General features: G+C 41.5%; 2 protein-coding genes across 13 annotated transcripts in view; one reads left to right on the top strand and one right to left on the bottom strand.

Annotated features, from left to right (window-relative positions):
- Nucleotides 1-1,837: 1,837 nt before the first annotated feature.
- On the bottom strand, nt 1,838-15,201 carry LOC110498985 (lysosomal acid lipase/cholesteryl ester hydrolase). The gene is made up of 10 exons (XM_021575755.3): nt 14,643-15,201; nt 11,387-11,504; nt 9,896-10,007; nt 5,810-6,008; nt 5,105-5,214; nt 4,577-4,713; nt 4,230-4,376; nt 4,002-4,073; nt 3,315-3,383; nt 1,838-2,879 (listed from the first exon to the last, which is right to left on the bottom strand). Exons 1-10 carry the CDS (start codon nt 14,780-14,782, stop codon nt 2,640-2,642), a joined length of 1,344 nt encoding a protein of 447 aa, XP_021431430.1. The 5' UTR covers nt 14,783-15,201; the 3' UTR covers nt 1,838-2,639.
- Nucleotides 14,974-22,917, top strand: part of LOC110498987 (renalase) — a 60,364-nt gene continuing 52,420 nt past the window's right edge. For 7 of the 12 annotated variants that reach the window (XM_090212408.1, XM_090212401.1, XM_090212407.1 and 4 more), the window contains exon 1: nt 15,070-15,203. Coding sequence is in view for 3 of the 12 variants with exons in the window: in XM_036955822.2 (XP_036811717.2) it covers nt 15,089-15,203 (115 nt within the window). In the remaining 9 variants the exon portion in view is untranslated. Of the gene's footprint in view, nt 15,204-22,917 lie in introns of all 12 variants that reach the window. The other 5 variants (XM_036955822.2, XM_036955823.2, XM_090212400.1 and 2 more) reach the window with 2 other exon arrangements.

Genomic DNA, 22,917 nt, shown 5'->3' with positions numbered 1-22,917 from the left:
TCAACTTCATAAAAGTTCAACAGTGGCCCATACCATAGCCTAAACAACAATAGTAGGCTAGCTCCTCGACAGCATAGCAGGTGGATTGCCAGGTTTGGACACACCTTCCCGCACCTGAGGTAACGCTGCCTTTACAATATTTAAAGGACTAGCATATTTGATGTTGGTGTCTTGTGTGAAAGAACACAATCAGAAGTCAGTTCATGAAAACAGTTTATTCCAGACAAACCATATTCCAGTGAAAAGCAGATGTTTGGATTTGCTGATAAATTTGCAAAAAAAAAATATATTTTTTTTTTATCTTTGCCATTATGGGGGATTGTGTGTAGATTGATGAGGATTTTCATTTATTTAATCCATTTTAGAATAAGGCTGTAACGTAACAAAAAGTGGAAAAAGCCAAGGGGTCTGAATACTTTCCGAACACTGTGCATACAGTCAATTTAGATGGAGAGCATAAATGCATTAAAAGCATTTCCGTAAAGCTTTGTGATTAACGCGGACAAGTTTGATGTCAGACAACAATGGCATGTTCATGATTTAAAACGTTCCCAATCCGTTAAAATGAAGGGACGTTTTATATTGAGGCTTTGACGGGACTATTAAACAAAAGCACAGGCTTTGTTACTGCAAATACCTTTCAGATATAAATAAAAGTCGGACAAAAGTTGGCGTCATGGTAAAGTTGGCGGCTTTTCGTCTTGGTTTGACAGGGATATATTTATCCAAGTTTTGGTGGTAGTATGATGTATTCTTCTGTCCTTTAGAATGATAAAACCCCACTGGATATAGCAAGGAGACTGCAGTTCAAGAATATTGTAACAATGCTGAAAAAGACAGACCGAAAGCTTTAAGGGGGTTTTGAGGACGAGGGGGAACTTTTCACCATGGCAACATCACCCTCTTTTCAGTAGTCTTTTGTCTGACAAAGTCATTTTTATACAGTCTGTAGTTCGTACTGGACACCATAGCCTCAGCTGTATATCAACCATTCGTTAAAGTTAATACCAGTACAAGTGGCCATGTAATTGTTTTCAAATGCCTCATGGTTGATCCTATTTGAATTATTCATAACATTTACACTGAGTACAAAACATTACACTAATATTGAGTTTCACCTCCTTTTGCCCTCAGAATTATTTGGGACATGGACTACAACAGGGTTCCCCAACTTCTATTTATCCGCTCAAGAAAAAAATAGTCCCGCAGCTGACTAGATGATCCCTGGACTACAAGGTATCGAAAGGGTTCCACAAGGATGCTGGCCCATATTGACTCCAATGCTCCCCACAGTTGTGTCAAGTTGGCTGGATGTCCTTTGGGTGGTGGACCATTCTTAATACACAAGGGAAACTGTTGTGATTGAAAAACCCAGAAGCGTTGCAGTTCTTGACTCTCTTACCGGTGCGTCTGGCTGCTACTACCATGCCCCATTCAAAGGCACTTATATATTTTGTCTTGCCCATTCACCCTCTGAATGGCACACATGCACAAATGGAATTAACCAGTGACATCAATAAGGGATCATAGCTTTCACCTGGATTCACCTGGTCAGTCTGTCATGGAAAGAGAAGGTGTTCATAATGTTTTGTTCACTCAGTGTCTACTATTTTTCTTAATAGTATGCTTCTCTAAATATTTGTGAGTGAGTTGAGTGTTTGTTTTGTTTCTGGTTTTGATATTGTCCTTTGTACAGTACATAAGAGTAAGTGAATTAAAACATTGTTACAGATTAAAGCCTTTGACAATGTTTAAATAAATAAAATATATGAGTAGATACTCAGTAGACAAGCACTTTTCAATAAATGTTGTCAAGTAATTGAATCGTACAACCTGATTTTGTAATGGAGATTTATTGAGTAGTCGTCTCAATTAGTTACAAGGCGGCATAAATAAGTGTTATAACACAACATAAGTAGACCATGAATGAACAAACAAGTCAGTCATTCTTTGGTCAGCACCCTTCCTAATTCATTCTCAAGATCACCTAAAATCCAATAGAAATACATTGAGGAAGTAGCTAATAAAAAGACAGTCAACAGCACAGGAAAGAGCTAAATTAGTGGTCAACAAACAAAACAATGAATTTGTATGACTAAAAAGGCACAGCAAAATAAACCAACCCAACAAGTCCTGAAGAGAGAGGTACTGGGTGTTGAACTGGGCCCTGGACAGTAACCATGATATTGCACCAATGACTGAGATATATTCATCCAAACCTACAAGCAGGATTTCAACAGGATCTAAATGTACTTCTGTGTTTTTACAAACCAGGGAAATTCTCAAAACACAGATTAAAATCCATTCAAGTGTTGTGGAAGAGAGGACAGTAGTAAAGTAAGACAAAAAATAATACAAGATGATTCCTCACACATAACCCTAAACTCAGCTTGTGTACCGCACTACCCCAATTTAGAGGTGAATGATTATTGCTCATGGTTTAGTCAAACACACACATGCGTGCTAATACTCTCTTACACACCCTTATAGTATCAAACACACATACAGTGCAAACACTCGCACCCAGGCACTCTGATATATGACTCCCAAAATATGTCAGATACAGTATTAAAATCTCTTCAGCGATTGTGATGAGAGTTGAGGCTAAAATTATCCAAATCTCCCTGCCTATCCACTGTTTACACCAAGTCCTGCTGGCTCATCAGTTTGATTATCTCACGGTACATCTCCTGGGGGGCATCCAGGCCCCAGATGAAGTCCAGGTGTTCCCAGTGCTCGATGTGGCGGTGGTACACCAGGTTGGAGACCTGGGTGAGCAGCACTGCAACATCCTTAGGGTCAGCAAGTGTGTCGTGACCTCCGGACCACAGGGCCGTAGGCACCTTCATGTCCCGGATGTTGTACAACGGAGGGGTCGACTGGAGGAGGGACAAGAATGGACTAGATGTCAGCTAACGGCATTGACTGGTCATAACGGCACAGTGGATATCGAGCAGTAAAGATAAGGTACTTTCAGAAAGAGGTTGTAGCTTCGGAGAGCTTTGGAAAACAACTTGTGTGAAGTGATATGTGTGTACACTGAGAACACCAAACATTAGGAACCTATTACCGTACCCTGTTGAAAGGCACTTAAATCTTTTGTCTTGCCCATTCACCCACTGAATGTCACACATACACAATCCATGTCCTCCCCTTCATCTACACTGGTTGAAGTGGACTTAACAGGTGACATCAATAAAGGGATCATCGCTTTCACCTGGATTTACTTGTCTGTCATGGAAAGAGCAGGTGTTCTTAATATTTTGTATACACAGTGTACATTGGTAGACTAATGAGCTCTGAGCTGGCCTTGCCTGGTTATAGTGAGCCATGTTCCCTGCTCTCCCATAGTCATACGCCATCAGCTTTCCAACATGCACCGCCTGTAAAAAGAATACACATAAAAAAAATACTTGTCTCAAGATAGCTGAACAGATGGTGGTACTGTATGTATAGGTAATACAGTATGTCCAACAATATGTCAACTTCAGTAAAGTTAACGTTGTCTTCGGTAAATCTGCTATTGACCTTTACTCAAGGATCGGGCAACAAATAGGTGTGTGAGTCAGTGTGCAGCAGGAATGTCTGTGCCTCACCTATTCACACAGTGGAATGTCGATGATAGTTGACTTGGGTGTGAGACTGAGGTAAATAATTATTTGTGACACTGAATAAGCGGAAAAATAATTGATCAACGTCTTTGAGATCAACTATTTCTGTCCTGAGTAACTGTTTTTGCTCTGTTGCTTGTGAAACCAAAATGTCAGTATCGGTTTGATAACTGTGGTTTGACAAGTGCAAACTCATTCTCGATTCAGACTGTGTTGACCACACCCCAGCCTCACAGGATATAGGTAAAATTATAGGCCTGAAATCTACACTATAGGCCTACATGACAGTTTTAACAAACAGGGGTTGGGATGGGATCTGTACTGTAGGTTTGAAGAAGTGGAATCATATTGGAGGATGTTTTGAGAAGCTCCTCTCAGGTATGTTCTTACCTGAGACCAGTGGATCATGTTCTGCACTGAGGTGCCTGCTGGGCAGTGGGAGATGTACACAGGTGTGCGAGTCTGGACAAAAAGAGAAATGAACATCTTCACCAAACTCATACAGTGCCTATATAATTGGCTTGAGGTTGAAGGCTTTAGGTTTAAGGAAGTCCACAATAGTAATCATGTAAAAATCACTTTCAAAAAGCAATCAAATGCGAGCGCTGTGGAACACACCATGTTGAGGTTCAGCTCATCAAAGCCACAGAGGACAAAGAAGATGTTTCCACACAGCTCACTATGAGGCTCCTTACTGCAGAATTTGGTAGCAAACCACTTGATGAGAGAACTCTGAGGCATGAAGTCCCTCTTCCCAAATAGATCCTAGGATATGGAAACCAAACAATGGATTAGCATTAGTCAGTATTAAAATATTTTCAAAGAATTCTGACAGATCGATCAAGATAAAAAAAAAAAATGATGCCCAAGTTGGGTTGAAAAAGGAAACTACAGGTTAGACTTATTGTATGAATGAATTGTGGCATAATGCAGTTTAAGTTAGAAAAATAGCCTTTGCTACTCACCCAAATGAGGAAATCGGGGAAGCTGGAGAGCTTGGTTATGGGGCTGGCAGTAAAAGCCACGGTGGCCACTGGTGCCAGGCCGAAGAACATCTTGATTTTGCTTGCCAGCTCAGGCATTGAAGAGAATGCAACAAAAGCTACAGGGACAGAGACATACAGTCAGATATGTCATGGTTTAAAAACAGGGGCGCAACTTTGGTTTAAGAAGTGGGGGGGAGGCATTATTATTATTATTTTCTATCCAGTCGGATAAACACTCCAAACAGCCTACCCGACTGCTCGGAGGCATGCGCATGGTCCTAAAGGACACCGTTGCCTCGTTTTGTATCACATTCCAATGATAAAACTGGGGGGACAAAATGCAATTTCAGAATGTGTCCCTCCCGTCCCCAGTGAAAGTTGCGCCCCTGTTTAAAACTGTAAACCATAGTGTAGTTAACGGTGTCAAACAGATAAGAACAGATAAGATAAGAAATATACTGCTTCATACTGTAATATAACACATTTAACTAAATCAAGCCGTCTCACCAATAGTGGTTCCCTGAGAGTGGCCTACATAGTAGATCGTCTCCTGGCCTGTGGTCTTCAGGATGTGATTGACCACTGCTGGCAGGTCCTTCTTTGCCATCTCATCATAACTGAAGAATAAGAACAGAAGAAACTCAGTGAATGCCATAATAAGACTACTTAAATAAACATTTCAAATAATATATTGTATTTCTATTACAACCTCTTGTGATTCTATTGGTAAGCACAGGGAATATACACTGAGTGTACAAAACATTAGGAATGGATGGGGTATTTGTGCCATTCAGAGGGTGAATGAGCAAGACAAAATATGTAAGTGCCTTTGAATGTTTGGTTGGGTAGTAGGTGCCAGGCGCACCGGTAAGAGTGTGTCAAGAACTGCAATGATGCTGGGTTTTTCACACGCAACAGTTTCCCCAAGAATCGTCCACCATCTAAAGGACATCCAGCCAACTTGACACAACTGTGGGAAGCATTGGAGTCAACATGTGCCAGCATCCATGTGGAATGCTTTCGACACCGTATATAGTTCACGCCCCAACAAATTGAGGCTGTTCTGAGGGGAAAAGGGCGTGCAACTCAATATTTGGAAGGTGTTCCTAGTGATTTGTACACTCAGTGTAGATCCAGGTTAGGCGCATAGCAATGGGGTGAATAGCCGAGCGAGCAAGGATCAGTAGAAGTGGAATAAATCTCTCTAGCTACCTGAACTGCCAGAACTCGTCGTGGTCAGGGCTGAGTGTGAGGTGTCTCCTGGACCAGGTGCTTCCCCTGCTGTTGCCGATCCAGACGTCGTAGCCAGCGTCGGCTAGCAGGTAAGCCAGGCTGGTGTTGGGCAGGTTGGTCACCCAGTTACTCCCCGCAGCTAGGAGACCGTGCTGGAGGAACACTGCAGGCTTGGGATCTAGGAATATGAGAAAAAGACTACATTACGCATAATGCTATAGGATGAATACTGTAACAAGATATGGAAGAAATACTAAGTGAGGAGCTGTCACGCCCTGACCTTAGAGAGCAGTTTTATTTGTCTATTTGGTTAGGTCAGGGTGTGATTTGGGTTGGGCATTCTATGTTTTCTTTTTTTTTTCTTTTTGACCTCGTGTGGTTCCCAATCAGAGGCAGCTGTCTATCGTCTCTGATTGGGAATCATACTTAGGCAGCCTTTTCCCCACCTAATGCTGGGGGTAATTTATTTTCTGTGTGTTTGTGAACTCTACGGTTGCGTCACGTTCAGTTGACCTGTTTTTTTTCTTTGTGAAGCTTTCACTTGATTAAAGAGTTGGAATCACATGCCCGCTGCGCCTTGGCTCATTTATGACAGGGAGTTTGAAGACAGTGAACGTGACAGGAGAACCTTATTCCAAGCAAGGATCATAGGCAAAGCCCATGTGGTAATGTATAGTATTTCTCCAATCTTCTCAAACATGGTTGAAGTATCCATTCACATTCCAACATGCCCGAAACAACATAAACGGAAAGTGTATAGTTACAAAAATGGTTAGTTACAAAAAAGTATGTTCTATTCATAATTCAAGTGTTGTGTTGATTGTAACCACCAGGAGGGGGTGTCTGTCTAAGCTATATCCCAGCCGTTCTTGTGGCCCTGCACTTTTTCTTTTTTGGGAGCTTTATCGCTACGATCTGTCAGAAACAGGATGTGAGCGGGTCCTTTCGGTAGCACAAACAGACCTTTAGATGATAGGATTGTTTGACTTCATACCAGCCATTCCTCCCTCCCTACCCCTAGGTTGTCTCAAATGGCAACCTATATATAGTGCACTACTTTGGGTTCTGGTCCAGGTCAAAAGTAGTACACTACATAGAGAATAGGATGGCATTTGAGATGGACCCCTAGTCTGCCCTGCTGCCTAGACTGCCTTGTACTTGTACTAGGCATTTCAACCATAATGCAGCTGTTTGCAAGAAATCTACACTATCTCTCCTAGATTGAACATCAAAGATTTCCAGCAATAGCTATTCTAGCTAGCACGATTTCATATCAAAATTCCATTTGGGGGCTGAAATAATTCCAGCTCTGCTGTGTTCCTTTGAGATCCAGACGCTCTCCCGTGTGACCAGGGGAAGTGGGACAACAGGAAATGAGATGTTCTCCAGCCTATCAGAGAGCTCCGCTGCCTATCTTACTGGATGTGCGGCTGCTGCCACATACTACTGAGCAGGGAGTATGAGGCATCAAGAGATACAAACAACATGATGGCTCTTTACTTATTTAGAGGATATCAGAATGTATTATTGAGATTTTTAACTCCCCAGACGACCTCAGCCCTGGCATATCACATCGTATTGGGCGTATCTTTAAAGTGGAACCCCTACCTAGTTGATGAAGCATTTCTAATGACAAATCACTGTCAATATTAATACTAAACTGAATGTACATTTTAAATTGTTGGAGAGGGGCAAATTAAGTACACAGCATTCATTTACTGATTCATGTTTTGGAAAGTAATGCAATGGAGAAAGCAATGGCGAAAAAACAAGAGCGGGGCCAAAGCCAGTGTTTAATACTCGAAGGCACTTACATTCACCTACAGAGAGATCTGTATCGATAACATTAGTTATTGTTCAGAATAATATGAGACCCTGTGTTCAGGAAAAAGCATTGTCTATTGCCTCTGAATTTGTTTTTACACAAGTGGGTTCCCACGATGAGATTAGTGTGAGGTTTAGCACTCACTTTGCTCATTAATAAAATATAGGTGCCACAAAGGAAAGAGAAACTGAATACTGATTTGTAGGAACTGGAGAGGGACAGTGGCAGTGTCTGACAGAAGCGGTGCATCACAGTATTTAGACTAAACTTGTAAGAGAACAACTTCCTCTTTACAAGAAATCTAAAACTTTTAATACCATGGCGCATTCCTAAACATACTCAAATCACGTAGCAAACAGTTTGCTCCTTATTACTGTCACTATTACTGTTCCCATCACATATTGAAAATAAGCTGTAATTACAGTACATTGTAACAAGAGCTTAATAAATGAGACGCTGGATGAACGTTAGCCAAGCTACATTTGAAACAGCTCAAACTAGGGACGGATTACGAGAAATGCCAAACAAATAAAAACTCTACAGAAATTAAATTCAATCATAGACTGGGTTCAAAATGATTAGCATAGAGGTGACCTATTAGCAGATGGACAACCTCACTGGATGCATGTGATATTATAGCTCGTGATAACACGAAAAGCCAGGAGTAGGCTGGGCGGTGCAATCTTAAAATATATAAATGGATTCCTCCTCCTCCGCTCTCCTCAAGGTGACTAATGCTGAAAACCACTTCTCTTTGGATCCTGATTCAGTACTAATGTTTGACAATGTGAGAAATATCAGCACTTCAGATGTTAGATAAGGTCTGTCTGTGTTGGTCTTAGATATGTGGATCTGATTACAGGGCAGAGAAGTAAGGGATAAACAAACACAACTAAAATAAATGAAATATATACAGCACCAGTCAAAAGTTTGGACACACCTACTCATCCCAGGGTTTTTCATTATTTGTACTATTTTTTTACATTGTAAAGCAGAATTGAAGACATCAAAACTATGAAATAACACACATGGAATCAAAAAAGTATTAAACCAATCAGAATCTATTTATATTTGAAATTCTTCATTCTTGGCATTCTCTCAACCAGCTTCATGAGGTAGTCACCTGGAATCCATTTCAATTAACAGACAGGTGTGCCTTGTTAAAAGTTAATTTGTGGAATTGCCTTCCTTCTTAGTGTGTTTGATCCAATCAGTTGTGTTGTGACAAGGTAGGGCTGGTATACAGAAGATGTGGTAAAAGACCAAGTCCATATTATGGCAAGAACAGCTCAAATAAGCAAAGACAAACAACAAACAACAACAGAAAAACTGTCCTTTGGTCTGATGATTCCAAATTTGAGATTTTTGGTTCCAACAGCTGAGTCTTTGTGAGACGCAGAGTAGGTGAAAGGATGATCTCCCCATGTGTGGTTCCCACAGTGAAGCATGGAGGAGGAGGTGTGATAGTGTGGGGGTCCTTTGCTGGTGACAGAGTCAGTGATTTATTTAGAATTCAAGGCACACTTAACCAGCATGGCTACCACATCATTCTGCAGCGATACACCATCCCATCTGGTTTGCACTTAGTGGGACTATCATTTGTTTTTCAACAGGACTATGACCCAACACACCTCCAGGCTGTGTAAATGCTATTTGACCAAGAAGGAGAGTGATGGAGTGATGCATCAGATGGCCTGGCCTCCACAATCACCCGACCTCAACCCAATTGAGATGGTTTGGGATGAGTTGGACCGCATAGTGAAGAAAAAGCAGCCAACAAGTGCTCAGCATATGTGGAAACTCCTTCAAAACTGTTGGAAAATAATTCCAGGTGAAGCTGGTTGAGAGAATACCAAGGGTGTGCAAAGCTGTCATCAAGGCAAAGGGTGGATACTTTGAAGAATCTAAAATCTAAAATATATTTTGATTTGTTTAACACTTTTTTGGATTCTACATGATTCCATATGTGTTATTTCACAGTTTTGATGTCTTCACTATTATTCTACAATGTATAAAATAGTAAAAATAAAGAAAAACGCTTGAATGAGTAGGTGTGTCTAAACTTTATACTGTATGTATATACAGTATATTTTAAATCAATTATTCAATTATCTTTAGGAGAAAATTAAGCTGGATTTTTGGTCACAATTCAAGTTGGTCACGAGATGTCCCCCCATGATGACAGGGGGGCATGAGTGAAAAGTTTGGGAAGCACTGCATTAAAACCCTTTGGTGCACACCTTTACTGTCCTTCAGGCCATGTGGGATCCTGTTGACACTGAGGATGTAGAGGTCTTCTGTGACGACGTCATGCTCCTCTGCTGGGTAGCCCCAATGCCTGATGATCTCACTCTGTGGAATAGAAAGAAGACAAACAAACTGTCAAATATATTTTGAATTCTGACATAATGGGGATCTCTGGTAACACTTTATTTTACAGCCCCATTATCACTGGTATTCACATTACAGTAAAATTAAAGCAGACAATTCTTCCCCTGTTGCATTCCCTCTCACCGCCCCCTCCCAGATATTATCTATATATACGCTACTCTGGAACTTCAAAGAAAGTGTTTGAGCCTGTTGGTTCCAGCCGGGCCTGCCATGCGATCTAGCCATGCATAATTAAAACACACCACCATTCCCCCCCCCTCCCTCTAGGCTGCCAGTCTGCACATTCTACTGACTCTGGGCCACTTAAGGATAAACCTGCTGGTTCGACACACCGAGGTCATCTCAGGGGTGGAGGGAAGGATTGGTGTTCTGCTCTGACTCATTTTTGTTTCTGGTTTTACACAGGGAAATGGCTGAGTATGAAAAATAATGTAATGTCACGTGACCTCAGTATGGCGAGAGATATTGAAAGGGTCTGTGCTTGCAGGCCAACAATGGGAAATATGTTTTCTCATGTGAGAACTATTCGTACTGGTAATTGTATTAGGCTTATATCATTGATAGTGTGTAGTTTCCAATGACAAATACTGTATACTAACTATAGACACACTAGAATTAGGATTAATGTCATTTTGTTACTATGCAGTGCCTATAAAAGATACGAGGTTAACCACTGACATGTACCAGGCCCAAATCCACAAATGTTGATTGTATCATTGGCATACCTCAGAATAAACATACATTATATATTTTCTGAAAAAGTGTGGTGAAAGAATTTGATTGACTGCCATGCCACAAAATAACCGTTTCATTTAACACTTTTCCCAACTTACAGGGACTCATTTTTATACTGCTTTTTATGTTTAGTTAGGTCAGATCTCAGACTTAATGTTTTAATGTTTTAGTCATATAATATGGGTGTGATATTGTCCTATCTAGTGATAAATATATGCTGAAGTTTAATACATGACAGAGAGATTTCCTTTCGAGTGACCTTGCCCAAGCCTCAGTATCACATGTTTTGACTTTCCTTGAGATGACTCATGGGATATATGGGGGACAAAGTGCAGAATGTGGGCAAAGCAGAACTCCCCCCATGTGAGGTAACCACCATGACTATTATTTGCTCATGTTGGCCCAGAAGATTGCCTAGTTCTATGAATAGTTAATGAGCTCTGTGACCTATGAAGTCCAGTATTGTGTTCAGTTATCTATGGTCGGTATTAAAACAGTTTGAAGTCTGTCTGGAAAAACTGTGTGGACAAATACAATTTCTCAGTATTTGTCCACTTTGTTTCTGAGAATACAGTTGGTCTGTTATTGATTTTTAGCCAACTCACAATATTCATGTTGACCTCTGGGTCCAGTCCTTTTTTGTCTTTCAGCAAGGATCTCTGACACTGGACCGCCCCAGTGGTCAGGAAGGCCATTAAAAGTAGTATCCACACCATCTTCAGTCTGAAAAACATAATACATGTGTTATAAACCTTCAGAAGTCTCTCCGACCACATTATGTCAGAACCTATTCAGCATCGCACAGAGGCATCATGCCCATTTAACAAAAAAAAAAAAAAGTTTAATTTACAATTACTACTAGCAATTTTATGAAGTTGGCTTTAGCTAGCCCAGATAGGTTCCCAATCTCCCAACATAAATTAGAGCAGCTAGCTTGTCTATCTATCTTACCTGGTATGCCTGCTGGCAAAGTTGTTAGACTTTAGGAAAGCAAGCAATAACTAAATGTACTGAATAAGACATTCCATTCAGTCTTTTACCCAGATTTTAGCAGAGATGCAAAAAAGAAACACCAGTCAGGAGGATACTGACGGCTCAAGATGTATGCTTAGATATGCAGAAATATAGACCTATTTTAACATAGAATTAAGCATAATGTTTATGGCTTTAAGTTGCAGGTGTTTGAAAAATGCTAAATTCTCCAACTTCCGGGTAGGGGGCCTAGCCCCCCTCCGGACCACCTCCAGCCATCCTCACTTTCTTTATGCCCTTTCAGATGTTGGGGGTACAAGACAACCCTGGCAGTACACACCTACTTAAATATGAGCATATATCAGAGACTTTATACATTCAATTTTATGTTTCATTGCAATCTTAATCTCTCATTGACAGACTAATTACACAAGATATACAGTGGGGCAAAAAAGTATTTAGTCAGCCACCAATTGTGCAAGTTCTCCCACTTAAAAAGATGAGAGAGGCCTGTAATTTTCATCATAGGTACACTTCAACTATGACAGACACAATGAGAAAAAAAATCCAGAAAATCACATTGTAGGATTTTTAATGAATTTATTTGCAAATTATGGTGGAAAATAACTATTTGGTCAATAACAAAAGTTTATCTCAATACTTACTTATATACCCTTTGTTGGCAATGACAGAGGTCAAACGTTTTCTGTAAGTCTTCACAAGGTTTTCACACACTGTTGCTGGTATTTTGGCCAATTCCTCCATGCAGATCTCCTCTAGAGCAGTGATGTTTTGGGGCTGTTGCTGGGCAACACAGACTTTCAACTCCCTCCAAAGATTTTCTATGGGGTTGAGATCTGGAGACTGGCTAGGCCACTCCATGACCTTGAAATGCTTCTTACAAAGCCCCTCCTTCGTTGCCCGGGCGGTGTGTTTGGGATCATTGTCATGCTGAAGGACCCAGCCACGTTTAATCTTCAATGCCCTTGCTGATGGAAGGAGCATTTCACTCAAAATCTCACGATACATGGCCCCATTCATTCTTTCCTTTACACGGATCAGTCGTCCTGGTCCCTTTGCAGAAAAACAGCCCCAAAGCATGATGTTTCCACCCCCATGTTTCACAGTAGGTATGGTGTTCTTTGGATGCAACTCAACACTCTTTGTCCTCCAAACACGACGAGTTGAGTTTTTACCAAAAAGTTATATTTTGGTTTCATCTGACCATATGACATTCTCCCAATCTTCTTCTGGATCATCCAAATGCTCTCTAGCAAACTTCAGACGGTCCTGGACATGTACTGGCTTAAGCAGGGGGACACGTCTGGCACTGCAGGATTTGAGTCCCTGGCGGCGTAGTGTGTTACTGATGGTAGGCTTTGTTACTTTTGTCCCAGCTCTCTGCAGGTCATTCACTAGGTCCTCCCGTGTGGTTCTGGGATTTTTGCTCACCATTCTTGTAATCATTTGGACCCCACGGGGTGAGATCTTGCGTGGAGCCCCAGATCGAGGGAGATTATCAGTGATCTTGTATGTCTTCCATTTCCTAATAATTGCTCCCACAGTTGATTTCTTCAAACCAAGTTGCTTACCTATTGCAGATCCAGTCTTCCCAGCCTGGTGCAGGTCTACAATTTTGTTTCTGGTGTCCTTTGACAGCTCTTTGGTCTTGGCCATAGTGGAGTTTGGAGTGTGACTGTTTGAGGTTGTGGACAGGTGTATTTTATACTGATAACAAGTTCAAACAGGTGCCATTAATACAGGTAACGAGTGGAGGACAGAGGAGGCTCTTAAAGAAGAAGTTACAGGTCTGTGAGAGCCAGAAATCTTGCTTGTTTGTAGGTGACCAAATACTTATTTTCCACCATAATTTGCAAATAAATTCATTAAAGATCCTACAATGCGATTTTCTGGATTTTTTTTTCTCATTTTGTCTGTCATAGTAGTTGAAAATTACAGGCCTCTCTCATCTTTTTAAGTGGGAGAACTTGCACTATTGGTGGCTGACTAAATATTTTTTTGCCCCACTGTATAGTTTATTGGTTAACCAAAATGATTGCAATCCAAATGTTGCTGTCTCCACTACTAATGTTCAAATTTTAAAAAAAACTAGTCGGCTGCTATCTCTTCTCTTTACCACGAGATCTGGCCTGATACTGTGTTCACAACAGTTCAAAGTTAGTCATTTGTTTGTGTAATATATCAAAAGATGTTTGCATTGTCTCAAGAATAAAGCACTAGATGATCAATTCTACAAATATTGCTTGAGTGGCTCCAGACTTAGAATAGACATTGGACTATTGATGGAGTCTCATAACCGATTAGTTAGAGAAAAACAAACTGAGTATGAAGCCTTCGCAGTCAAAAGAGCAAAACATTAATTTGTATTAGTTGTTGTGAAGAGTTTCAGATAACTGTGGGAGTAAACTAGATATAACACCAAGATGTCCATGAGGATGTGAAAGTAACAACAATCTCTAGCCTTTACAAAAACTCTGACCCAATTACTACATTATTAATTCATCATTTATTTTACCCCTGATCTTTTGTTTTCCTGCACATTATTCATAAACTAAGCTTGCCTTGAAACTCTTAGTTGTGGAGATTCAATACAAAACTATGACATATGTGGACTGACTATCTAATTAGACCAGCATGCGTTAAAATATGAGTAGGTTATGCTTCAGTAGGCTGTTGTAGACATTTACATTTCACAAGGTGGTCTCTACTCACTGACACTAAACCTGTACATGTCTAAACTATTACATCACAGGGCAGGCATATATGTGATATATGGAAAATGTAGGCTATACATTTGTATCAGTGGCGAATATATCCCCATAAATGTATTTTACGATAGCTACAATGTGTCCATGTGCAAACACTTACCCGGACAACTTCTGCTGTGTAGAATAATAATACTGTATTCTTGGTTGGCCAAATGAAGAGGAAGTCACAGGAGCTGCAGCGTGATAAAACGTCAGAGGCTCCCTACAGCTTTTGTTGCCGATTGGGCTTGTAACAAACATTGGGAAAGATTAAATGCTGATGTAATCTTTCCACCCTGCTCTAGCCTAATTAATCAGTCCTGTAGATGTGGCAATGACAATACTGCTGACAGTGCGATTTTGTAATAGAAACTAAGTCTTACGTTTATTTTACTTGAATAAACTGTTTTTTCCATGCATCCAAGGGAACATTTTGGTCGGCCAACAGCCATTCATCTTTAGGCTACAATGTGAAATCTGGCTTTACCAAACACGCGCAACGAAACTTAAAAAGTAAATTATTTGTGTATTGCCAGCAACAGTTGTTTATAGTTTAAGTTGAACTCAATGTCACGAGTTCTTATAGTTGGTGCAGGGTTGACATGCAGTTTATGCGCTTGTCTTCTGCGAAGAGAAATGCCAAACAAAGTTATTGTTGTCTGGGACAAATCGCGAGGAGCAGGTAAATTTGTCAGTTGCCGCGGAAGTTGTTACATTGTATTTAAATCAAATGTATACGAAGCGTGCTACTTGAGACGAGACTTTCACATAATTATAATTGGCCAAATTAATTTATATCGTTACAATGTCGGCTGCGTGCTTATTATTCCACAGATAACAGTAAAAAAGTGAGGGTCAAATTGTGACGTGAGATTTTTTTTTACCATACATTTCAACCCTTCCTGCTCCTCTCAGTGGCATCTCAGTACTTCTTTAGAAGGATAAATCACAAAATATTGATGATGACATTTGACTCTAATTCATAGGCTATCTCTGCTGCTGTTGACCTCCCTGTGACTTCCATAAACCCACATGCAGATGTTTTGTTTGAATTGACATGGAACACTTGAAATCTCATCAGTAAACTATTATCAAGTCTGTCTGTTGATATGTCATTAATGGGGCTTGCGAAGCAAGAATCCCCACTTTAAATCTTCTACATACTTCTGACTTATTATTTAAACAATAAGGCCCAAGGGGTGTGGTAAATGGCCAATATACCACGCCTAAGGGCTGTTCTTATGCACAACGCATCAGGGAGTGCCTGTTTACGGCCCTTAGCCGTGGTATATATATGCCATATACCACAAACCCTCGAGTTGCCTTATTGCAATTATAAACTAATTACCAACGTAATTAGAGCAGTAAAAATAAATGTTTCGTCATATCCATGGTATACGGTCTGATATACCACGGCTGTCAACCAATTAGCATTCAGTGCTCAAACGACCCAGTTTATAATTAAGCAATAAGGCCCGAGGGTGTGTGTTATATGGCCAAAATACCACGGCTAAGGGCTGTTCTTAGGCACAACGCATCGCAGAGTGCCTGGATACAGCCCTCAGCCGTGGTATATTGGCCATATACCACAAACCCCCGAGGTGCCTTACTGCTATTATAAACTGGTTACCAACGTAATTAGAGCAGTAAAAATGTATGTTTTGTCATACCCGTGGAATACGCCCTGATATACCACGGCTGTCAGCCAATTTATAATTAGCGTTATTGAATACTTGTTTCTGATTGGCTAAAAGGGTCATTTTAGAATGAACATTAAAACCAGATAACGGACAGTTAGAAAAAAAATATGAGGATAATTGGAAATGATAGAGTGCGATGGGACAAGGACATCCCGGCCGGCATAATAACCCCGTCAAAGCTGGGCCAATTGTGTGCCGCCTCATGGGTCTCCCAGTCGCGGCCGGCTGTGACACAGCCCAGGATCGAACCTGGATCTGTAATGATGCCTCTAAGACTGTGCCATTTGGGAGGACCATTTTCTCATGTTTTGACCCAGTCGTTAATTCTAATCATTCACAGACAGACTTGATAAACAAATCATTTTACTTGTAGCTAGCTAGTAGAGATTTAATAAAAATGAAAGACAAGAACTTTAATAAATAATGATTTAATAAATATCCAATAGGCCTACATTTGGGCGGCAGGTAGCCTAGTGGTTAGAGCGTTGGACTAGTAACCAAAAGGTTGGAAGATCGAATCCCTGAGCTGACAAGGTAAAAATCTTTTGTTCTGCCCCTGAACAAGGCAGTTAACCCACTGTTCCTAGGCCGTCATTGAAAATAAGAATTTGTTCTTAACTGACTTGCCTAGTTAAATAAAGATAAAATGGATAAAAAATAGACAACAACTATTATGGTTATCGAGTAATAGCCAATGAAGCTAGTTGGTGATGTTAATAGTGACATTTTTGTTGCTGGCACGAGTGGAAGAACTGTCCATGTTCCTGCCGCTAGTTGGTGACAGCCAGTGCTTGCCTCTTCTTTGGCAGAGAATGGGAGGTCACACACATCGTTGCCAGCTAAAATGGCACTCCAGCGCTTTCTGTTCTCCATTTTAGGCTACCAATAACTCTTGAGTTCTCTCAGCCATTATTTCCCTTGCCTCCAAGCCCGCATCGAATAACCTTTCCATTCTGAAGTTGCTACCCAAGCAGGCTGGTCATTAGTTATTTTCTGTCGTAAATTTGTTCTATTAATTCGACGTTGCTATGCTTAACAAATCATTGGCATGTAGCTAGCTGTCATTCAAGAGAGAATAACTTAAATAAATAATGATTTAATAAATATCCAATAGGCCTGCATACACTACATGACCAAAAGTATATGGACAGCTGCTCGTCAAACATCTCATTCCAATATCATGGGCAGTTGGTTCCCCCATTGCTGCTATAACAGCCTCCACTCTTCTGGGAAGGCCGCGGGGACTTGCTTCCATTCAGCCAAAAGAGCATTCGTGAGGTCGGGCACTGATGTTGGGCGATTATGCCTGGCTCGCAGTCGGTGTTCCAATTCATCCCAAAGGTGTTCGATGGGGTTGAGGTCAGGGCTCTGTGCAGGCCAGTCAAGTTTTTCCACACTGGTCTCGACAAACCATTTCTGTATGGATCTTGCTTTGTGCACGGGGGCATTGCCATGCAGAAACAGGAAAGGGCCTTCCCCATACTTTGCCACAAAGTTGGAAGCACAGAATTGTCTAGAATGTCATTGTATGCTGTAGCGTTAAGATTTCCCTTCACTGGAACTAAGATGCGTACCCCGAACCATGAAAAACAGCCCCAGACCATTATTTGTCCTCCACCAAACGTTACAGTTGGCACGATGCATTGGGGCAGGTAGTGTTCTCCTGGCCTCCGCCAAACCCAGATTCGCTTGTCGGACTGACAAATGGTGAAGGGTGATTTATCACTCCAGAGAACTCGTTTGGCATGGTGATCTTAGACTTGTGTGCGGCTGCTGGGCTATGGAAACCTATTTCATGAAGCTCCCGAAGAACAGTTATTGTGCTGACGCTGCTTCCAGAGGCAGTTTGGAATTCGTGCTTTAGCACTCGGCAGTCCCGCTCTGTGAGCTTGAATGGCCTACCACTTCGTAGCTGAGCCGTTGTTGCTCCTAGACATTTCCACTTCACAATAACAGCACTTATAGTTGGCAGGGACAGCTCTAATAGGGCAGAAATTTGACGAACTGACTTGTTGGAAAGGTGGCATACTATGATGGTGCCACGTTGAAAGTCACTGAGCTCTTCAGTAAGGCCAATCTACTGCCAATGTTTACCTAAGGAGATTGCACGGCGTGGGCACCCGTCAGCAACGGGTGTGGTTGAAATGGTCGAATCCACTAGTTTGAAGGGATATCCACATACTTGTGCTGGTTAATGGAATTTTGAGTGTTTATGGTTTGCATGGGTAATTATTAGTTTAACGTTCATTCTTGGGCTAACTAGCCTACTGGCAGAGGAGAGATTGCATTTGTAAAATTATACATTGTTGCACAGGTCGTAGACCCTGTTCCTAGAGTGCTGCAGGTACTGCATGATTTTGTTCCAACTAGGCACCACACCTGACCAACTGAGTTAATTGATCAGTTCAGTGATTTCCTAAATGCAACACACCTGGTCTTCCAGGTTCAGTTGGTAAATAAAAAACTTAAAGTGCCTGTGGCACTCCAGGATCAGGGTTGACTAACCCTGTCGTAGAGGGAGACAGGTCGGTTTATACAAGCCCCACTGCAAACCAAGTATTAACATGGAAAAATCTTTAAACTTTAAAACGTGCAGACCGGTCTTGATTAAGTTGCTTGTATACAACTTTTTAAAATACTTTTTAAACTATAAAAAATGTTTCTTTCTTTTTGTCCTTCATCCACTTTTATGGGATTTCTTCTACATTCTGAATGTCCCATTGTCATCATCACTTCCAACATTCCATTCACTTAAATGCAACAATGCAATTTATGACACAAATCAGCTACTTTGACCACTTTCCCAACAAGTTAGAAAATGTTGGAGCATATGACATCTTCTTCTACTTATCTACTATTCAAATCGGGCAAATTGAAACAAAGATATCTGCTACTAACCTAATGATACAGCTGTTTTAGTAACCGCATAAAAAAATACAAGGATTACTTGCATCAATCCACTGGCCATTTGTTTTGCAAGCTCTGTAATCACATGAGCGCGACAGAAACATTGCTAACCAAACAAAAATGGTCTCTTGCTGGTGTTCACCTGCATTAAAGTGTAACTATTCCCAAACATAAAACTCAAAAGTGATCTCCTGATGTGGTTTAAGCTTTGTTGTGGACTTAGAATGTCCAATTGTGTAGTTTTCTTTATTTTAAAAAGTTATATTTTTAGAGAGGAAAAAGATATGGAAACCTAAATGGAATTAGGAAACAAATTAAATGTTCAATTTGATTTGGGGGCTGAGATGCTCAGAGGGAAGGGGTTCCCCCTTTCTGGCCACCTCTTCCCACTGATCCTCCTCCAGCCCAGAGAGGACTTAATGAACATTCCACTGGTCCAAATACGTTGTGAAAAAAAGTGTTTATTTATTTAAAACTTCAACAATGTCTCATTGTCTTCTGTGCTCTATTATTATAGTTGTCATATACTGTGGTATTCTAGTAGGACACTGTATACAAGTGTAGTTGTCCGAGTGTAAACTCAGCAAAAAAAGAAACGTCCCTTTTTCAGGACCTTGTCTTTCAAAGATAACTCGTAAAAATCCAAATAACTTCACAAATCTTAATTATAAAGGGTTTAAACTCTGTTTCCCATGCTTGTTCAATGAACCATAAACAATTAATGAACATGCACCTGTGGATGGTCGTTAAGACACTAACATCTTACAGATGGTAGGCAATTAAGGTCACAGATATGAACCCTTAGGACACTAAAGAGGACTTCCTACTGACTCTGAAAAACACAAAAAGAAAGATGCCCAGGGTCCCTGCTCATCTGTGTGAACGTGCCTTAGGCATGCTGCAAGGAGTCATGAGGACTGTAGATGTGGCCAGAGCAATAAATTGCAATGTTCGTACTGTGAGACGCCTAAGGCAGCGCTACAGGGAGACAGGAGGGACAGCTGATTGTCCACGCAGTAGCAGACCACATGTAACAACACCAGCGCAGGATCAGTGGTTGCGAACATCACACCTGCAGGACAGGTACAGGAAGGCAACAACAACTGCCCGAGTTACACCAGGAAAGCACAATCCCTCCATCAGTGCTCAGACTGTCCGCAATAGGCTGAGAGAGGCTGGACTAAGGGCTTGTAGGCCTGTTGTAAGGCAGCTCATCACCAGACCAGCTATCACCGGTAGCAACGTCGCCTATGGGCACAAACCCACCGTTGCTGGACCAGACAGGACTAGCAAAAAGGGATCTTCACTGACGAGTTGCGGTTATGTCTCACCAGGGGTGATGGTCGGATTCGCGTTTATCATCAAAGGAATGAGCGTTTACACCGAGGCCTGTACTCTGGAGCGGGATCGATAGGGATGTGGATGTTCCGTTATGGTCTGGGGCGGTGTGTAACAGCATCATCGGACTGAACTTGTTGTCATTGCAGGCAATCTCAACGCTGTGCGTTACAGGGAAGACATCCTCCTCCCTCATGTGGTACCCTTCCTGCAGGCTCATCCTGACATGCATGGCAATGCCACCAGCCATACTGCTCGTTCTGTGCGTGATTTCCTGCAAGACAGGAATGTCAGTGTTCTGCCATGGCCAACGAAGAGCCCGGATCTCAATTCCATTGAGCACGTCTGGGACCTGTTGGATCGGAGGGTGAGGGCTAGGGCCATTCCCCCTAGAAATGTCCGGAAACTTGCAGGTGCCTTGGTGGAAGAGTGGGGTAACATCTCACAGCAAGAACTGGCAAATCTGGTGCAGTCCATGAGGAGGAGATGCACTGCAGTATTTAATGCAGCTGGTGGCCACACCAGATACTGACTGTTACTTTTGATTTTGACCCCCCTTTGTTCAGGGACACATTATTTCATTTCTGTTAGTCACATGTCTGTGGAACTTGTTCAGTTTATGACTCAGTTGTTGAAACTTAAGTTCATACAAATATTTACACATGTTAAGTTTGCTGAAAATAAACGCAGTTGACAGTGAGAGGACGTTTCTTTTTTTTGCTGAGTTTATAAGGAAATCAGACAATTGAATGTATTTCATTAGGCCCTAATCTATGGATTTCACATGACTGGGAATACAGATATGCATCTGTTGGTGACCGATACCTTAAAAAAGAAAGGTAGAGGCATGGATCAGAAAACCAGTGAATGTCTGGTGTGACCACCATTTGCCTCATGCAGCTCGACACATCTCCTAAACATAGAGTTGATCAGGCTGTTGATTGTAGCCTGTGGAATGTTGTCCCACTCCTCTTCAATTGCTATGTGAAGTGCATGGATATTGACGGGAACTGGAACACGTTGTCGCACATGTCAATCCAGAGCATCCCAAGCATGCTAAATGGGTCACATATCTAGTGAGTATACAGGCCATGGAAGATCTGGAACATTTTTAGCTTCCAGGAATTGTGTCCTTGCGACATTGTGCGTGCATTATTGTGCTGAAACATGAGGTGATGGCGGCGGATGAATGGCACGAAAATGGGCATCAGGATCTCGTCACGGCATCTCTGTGCATTTAACTTGCCATCGTTAAAATGCAATTGTGTTCGTTGTGTCCGTAGCTTATGCCTGCCCATACCATAACCCCACGGCGACTATGGGGCACTTTGTTCACAACTTTGACATCAGCAAACAACTCGCCCACACGACCCCATGCACACACTGTCTGCCATATGCCTGCTACAGTTGAAACCAGGATTCATCCGTGAAAAGCACACTTCTTCAGTGTGCCAGTGGCCACCTATAGTGAGCATTTGCCCACTAAAGTCATTATGACGCTGAATTTCAGTCAGATCAAGACACCGGTGAGGATGACGTGCATGCAGATGAGCTTGCACGCAGATGAGGTTTCTGACAGATTATGCAGAAATGTGTCTTTTGTGCAAACCCACAGTTTCATCAGCTGTCCGGGTGGCTGATCTCAGACGATCCCGCAGGTCCTGGGCTAGCATGGTTCAAATCAAATCAAATTCTATTGGTCACATACACATGGTTAGCAGATGTTTATGCGAGTGTAGAGAAATGCTTGTGGTGTAGCGAAATGCTTGTAGTGTAGCGAAATGGTGACACGTGTTCTGTTGTTGTGAGGCCAGTTGGACGTACTGCCAAATTCTCTAAAACAACGTTGAAGGTAGAGACGTTCAATTCTCTGGTAACATTCTCTGGTGGACATTCCTGCAGTCAGCATGCCAATTGGCCGCTTCCTCAAAACTTGAGACATATGTGTTTGACAAAACTGCCACACTGTTTAATCAGCTTCTTGACATGCCACACCTGTCCAGTGGATGGATTATCTTGGCAAAGGAGAAAATCTCACTAACAGGGATGTAAACCAATTTGTGCACAATTTGAGAGAAATAAGCTTTTTGTGCGTATGGAACAGTTCTTGGATCTTTTATTTCAGCTCATGAAACATGAGACCAACACTTTACATGTTGTGTTTATATTTTTGTTCAATATAACTAATTTGCTTTAAATAGTAAGGTTAAACTTTGTACACTTCTTCCACTACCACAAAAATACTTTTGAAGAGCTAAAGCAAGCCCCACAACTTTACTTCATGTACAGTTACCATCTAGTTTGAGTTATCATTTCAATGTTGTTTATGCATACACTGATTGTTCAAAACATTATGAACACCTGCGATTTCCATGACAGACTGACCAGGTGAAAGGTATGATCCCTTATTGATGTCACTTGTTAAATCCACTTCAATCAGTGTAAGAGGGA

The sequence above is a fragment of the Oncorhynchus mykiss genome, chromosome 20 (assembly GCF_057628025.1).
Source record: "Oncorhynchus mykiss isolate SJ-2025 chromosome 20, ASM5762802v1, whole genome shotgun sequence".
In the NCBI taxonomy this organism is placed as follows: Eukaryota; Metazoa; Chordata; class Actinopteri; order Salmoniformes; family Salmonidae; genus Oncorhynchus; species Oncorhynchus mykiss.
This window is presented reverse-complemented; position numbering and strand designations above follow the sequence as displayed.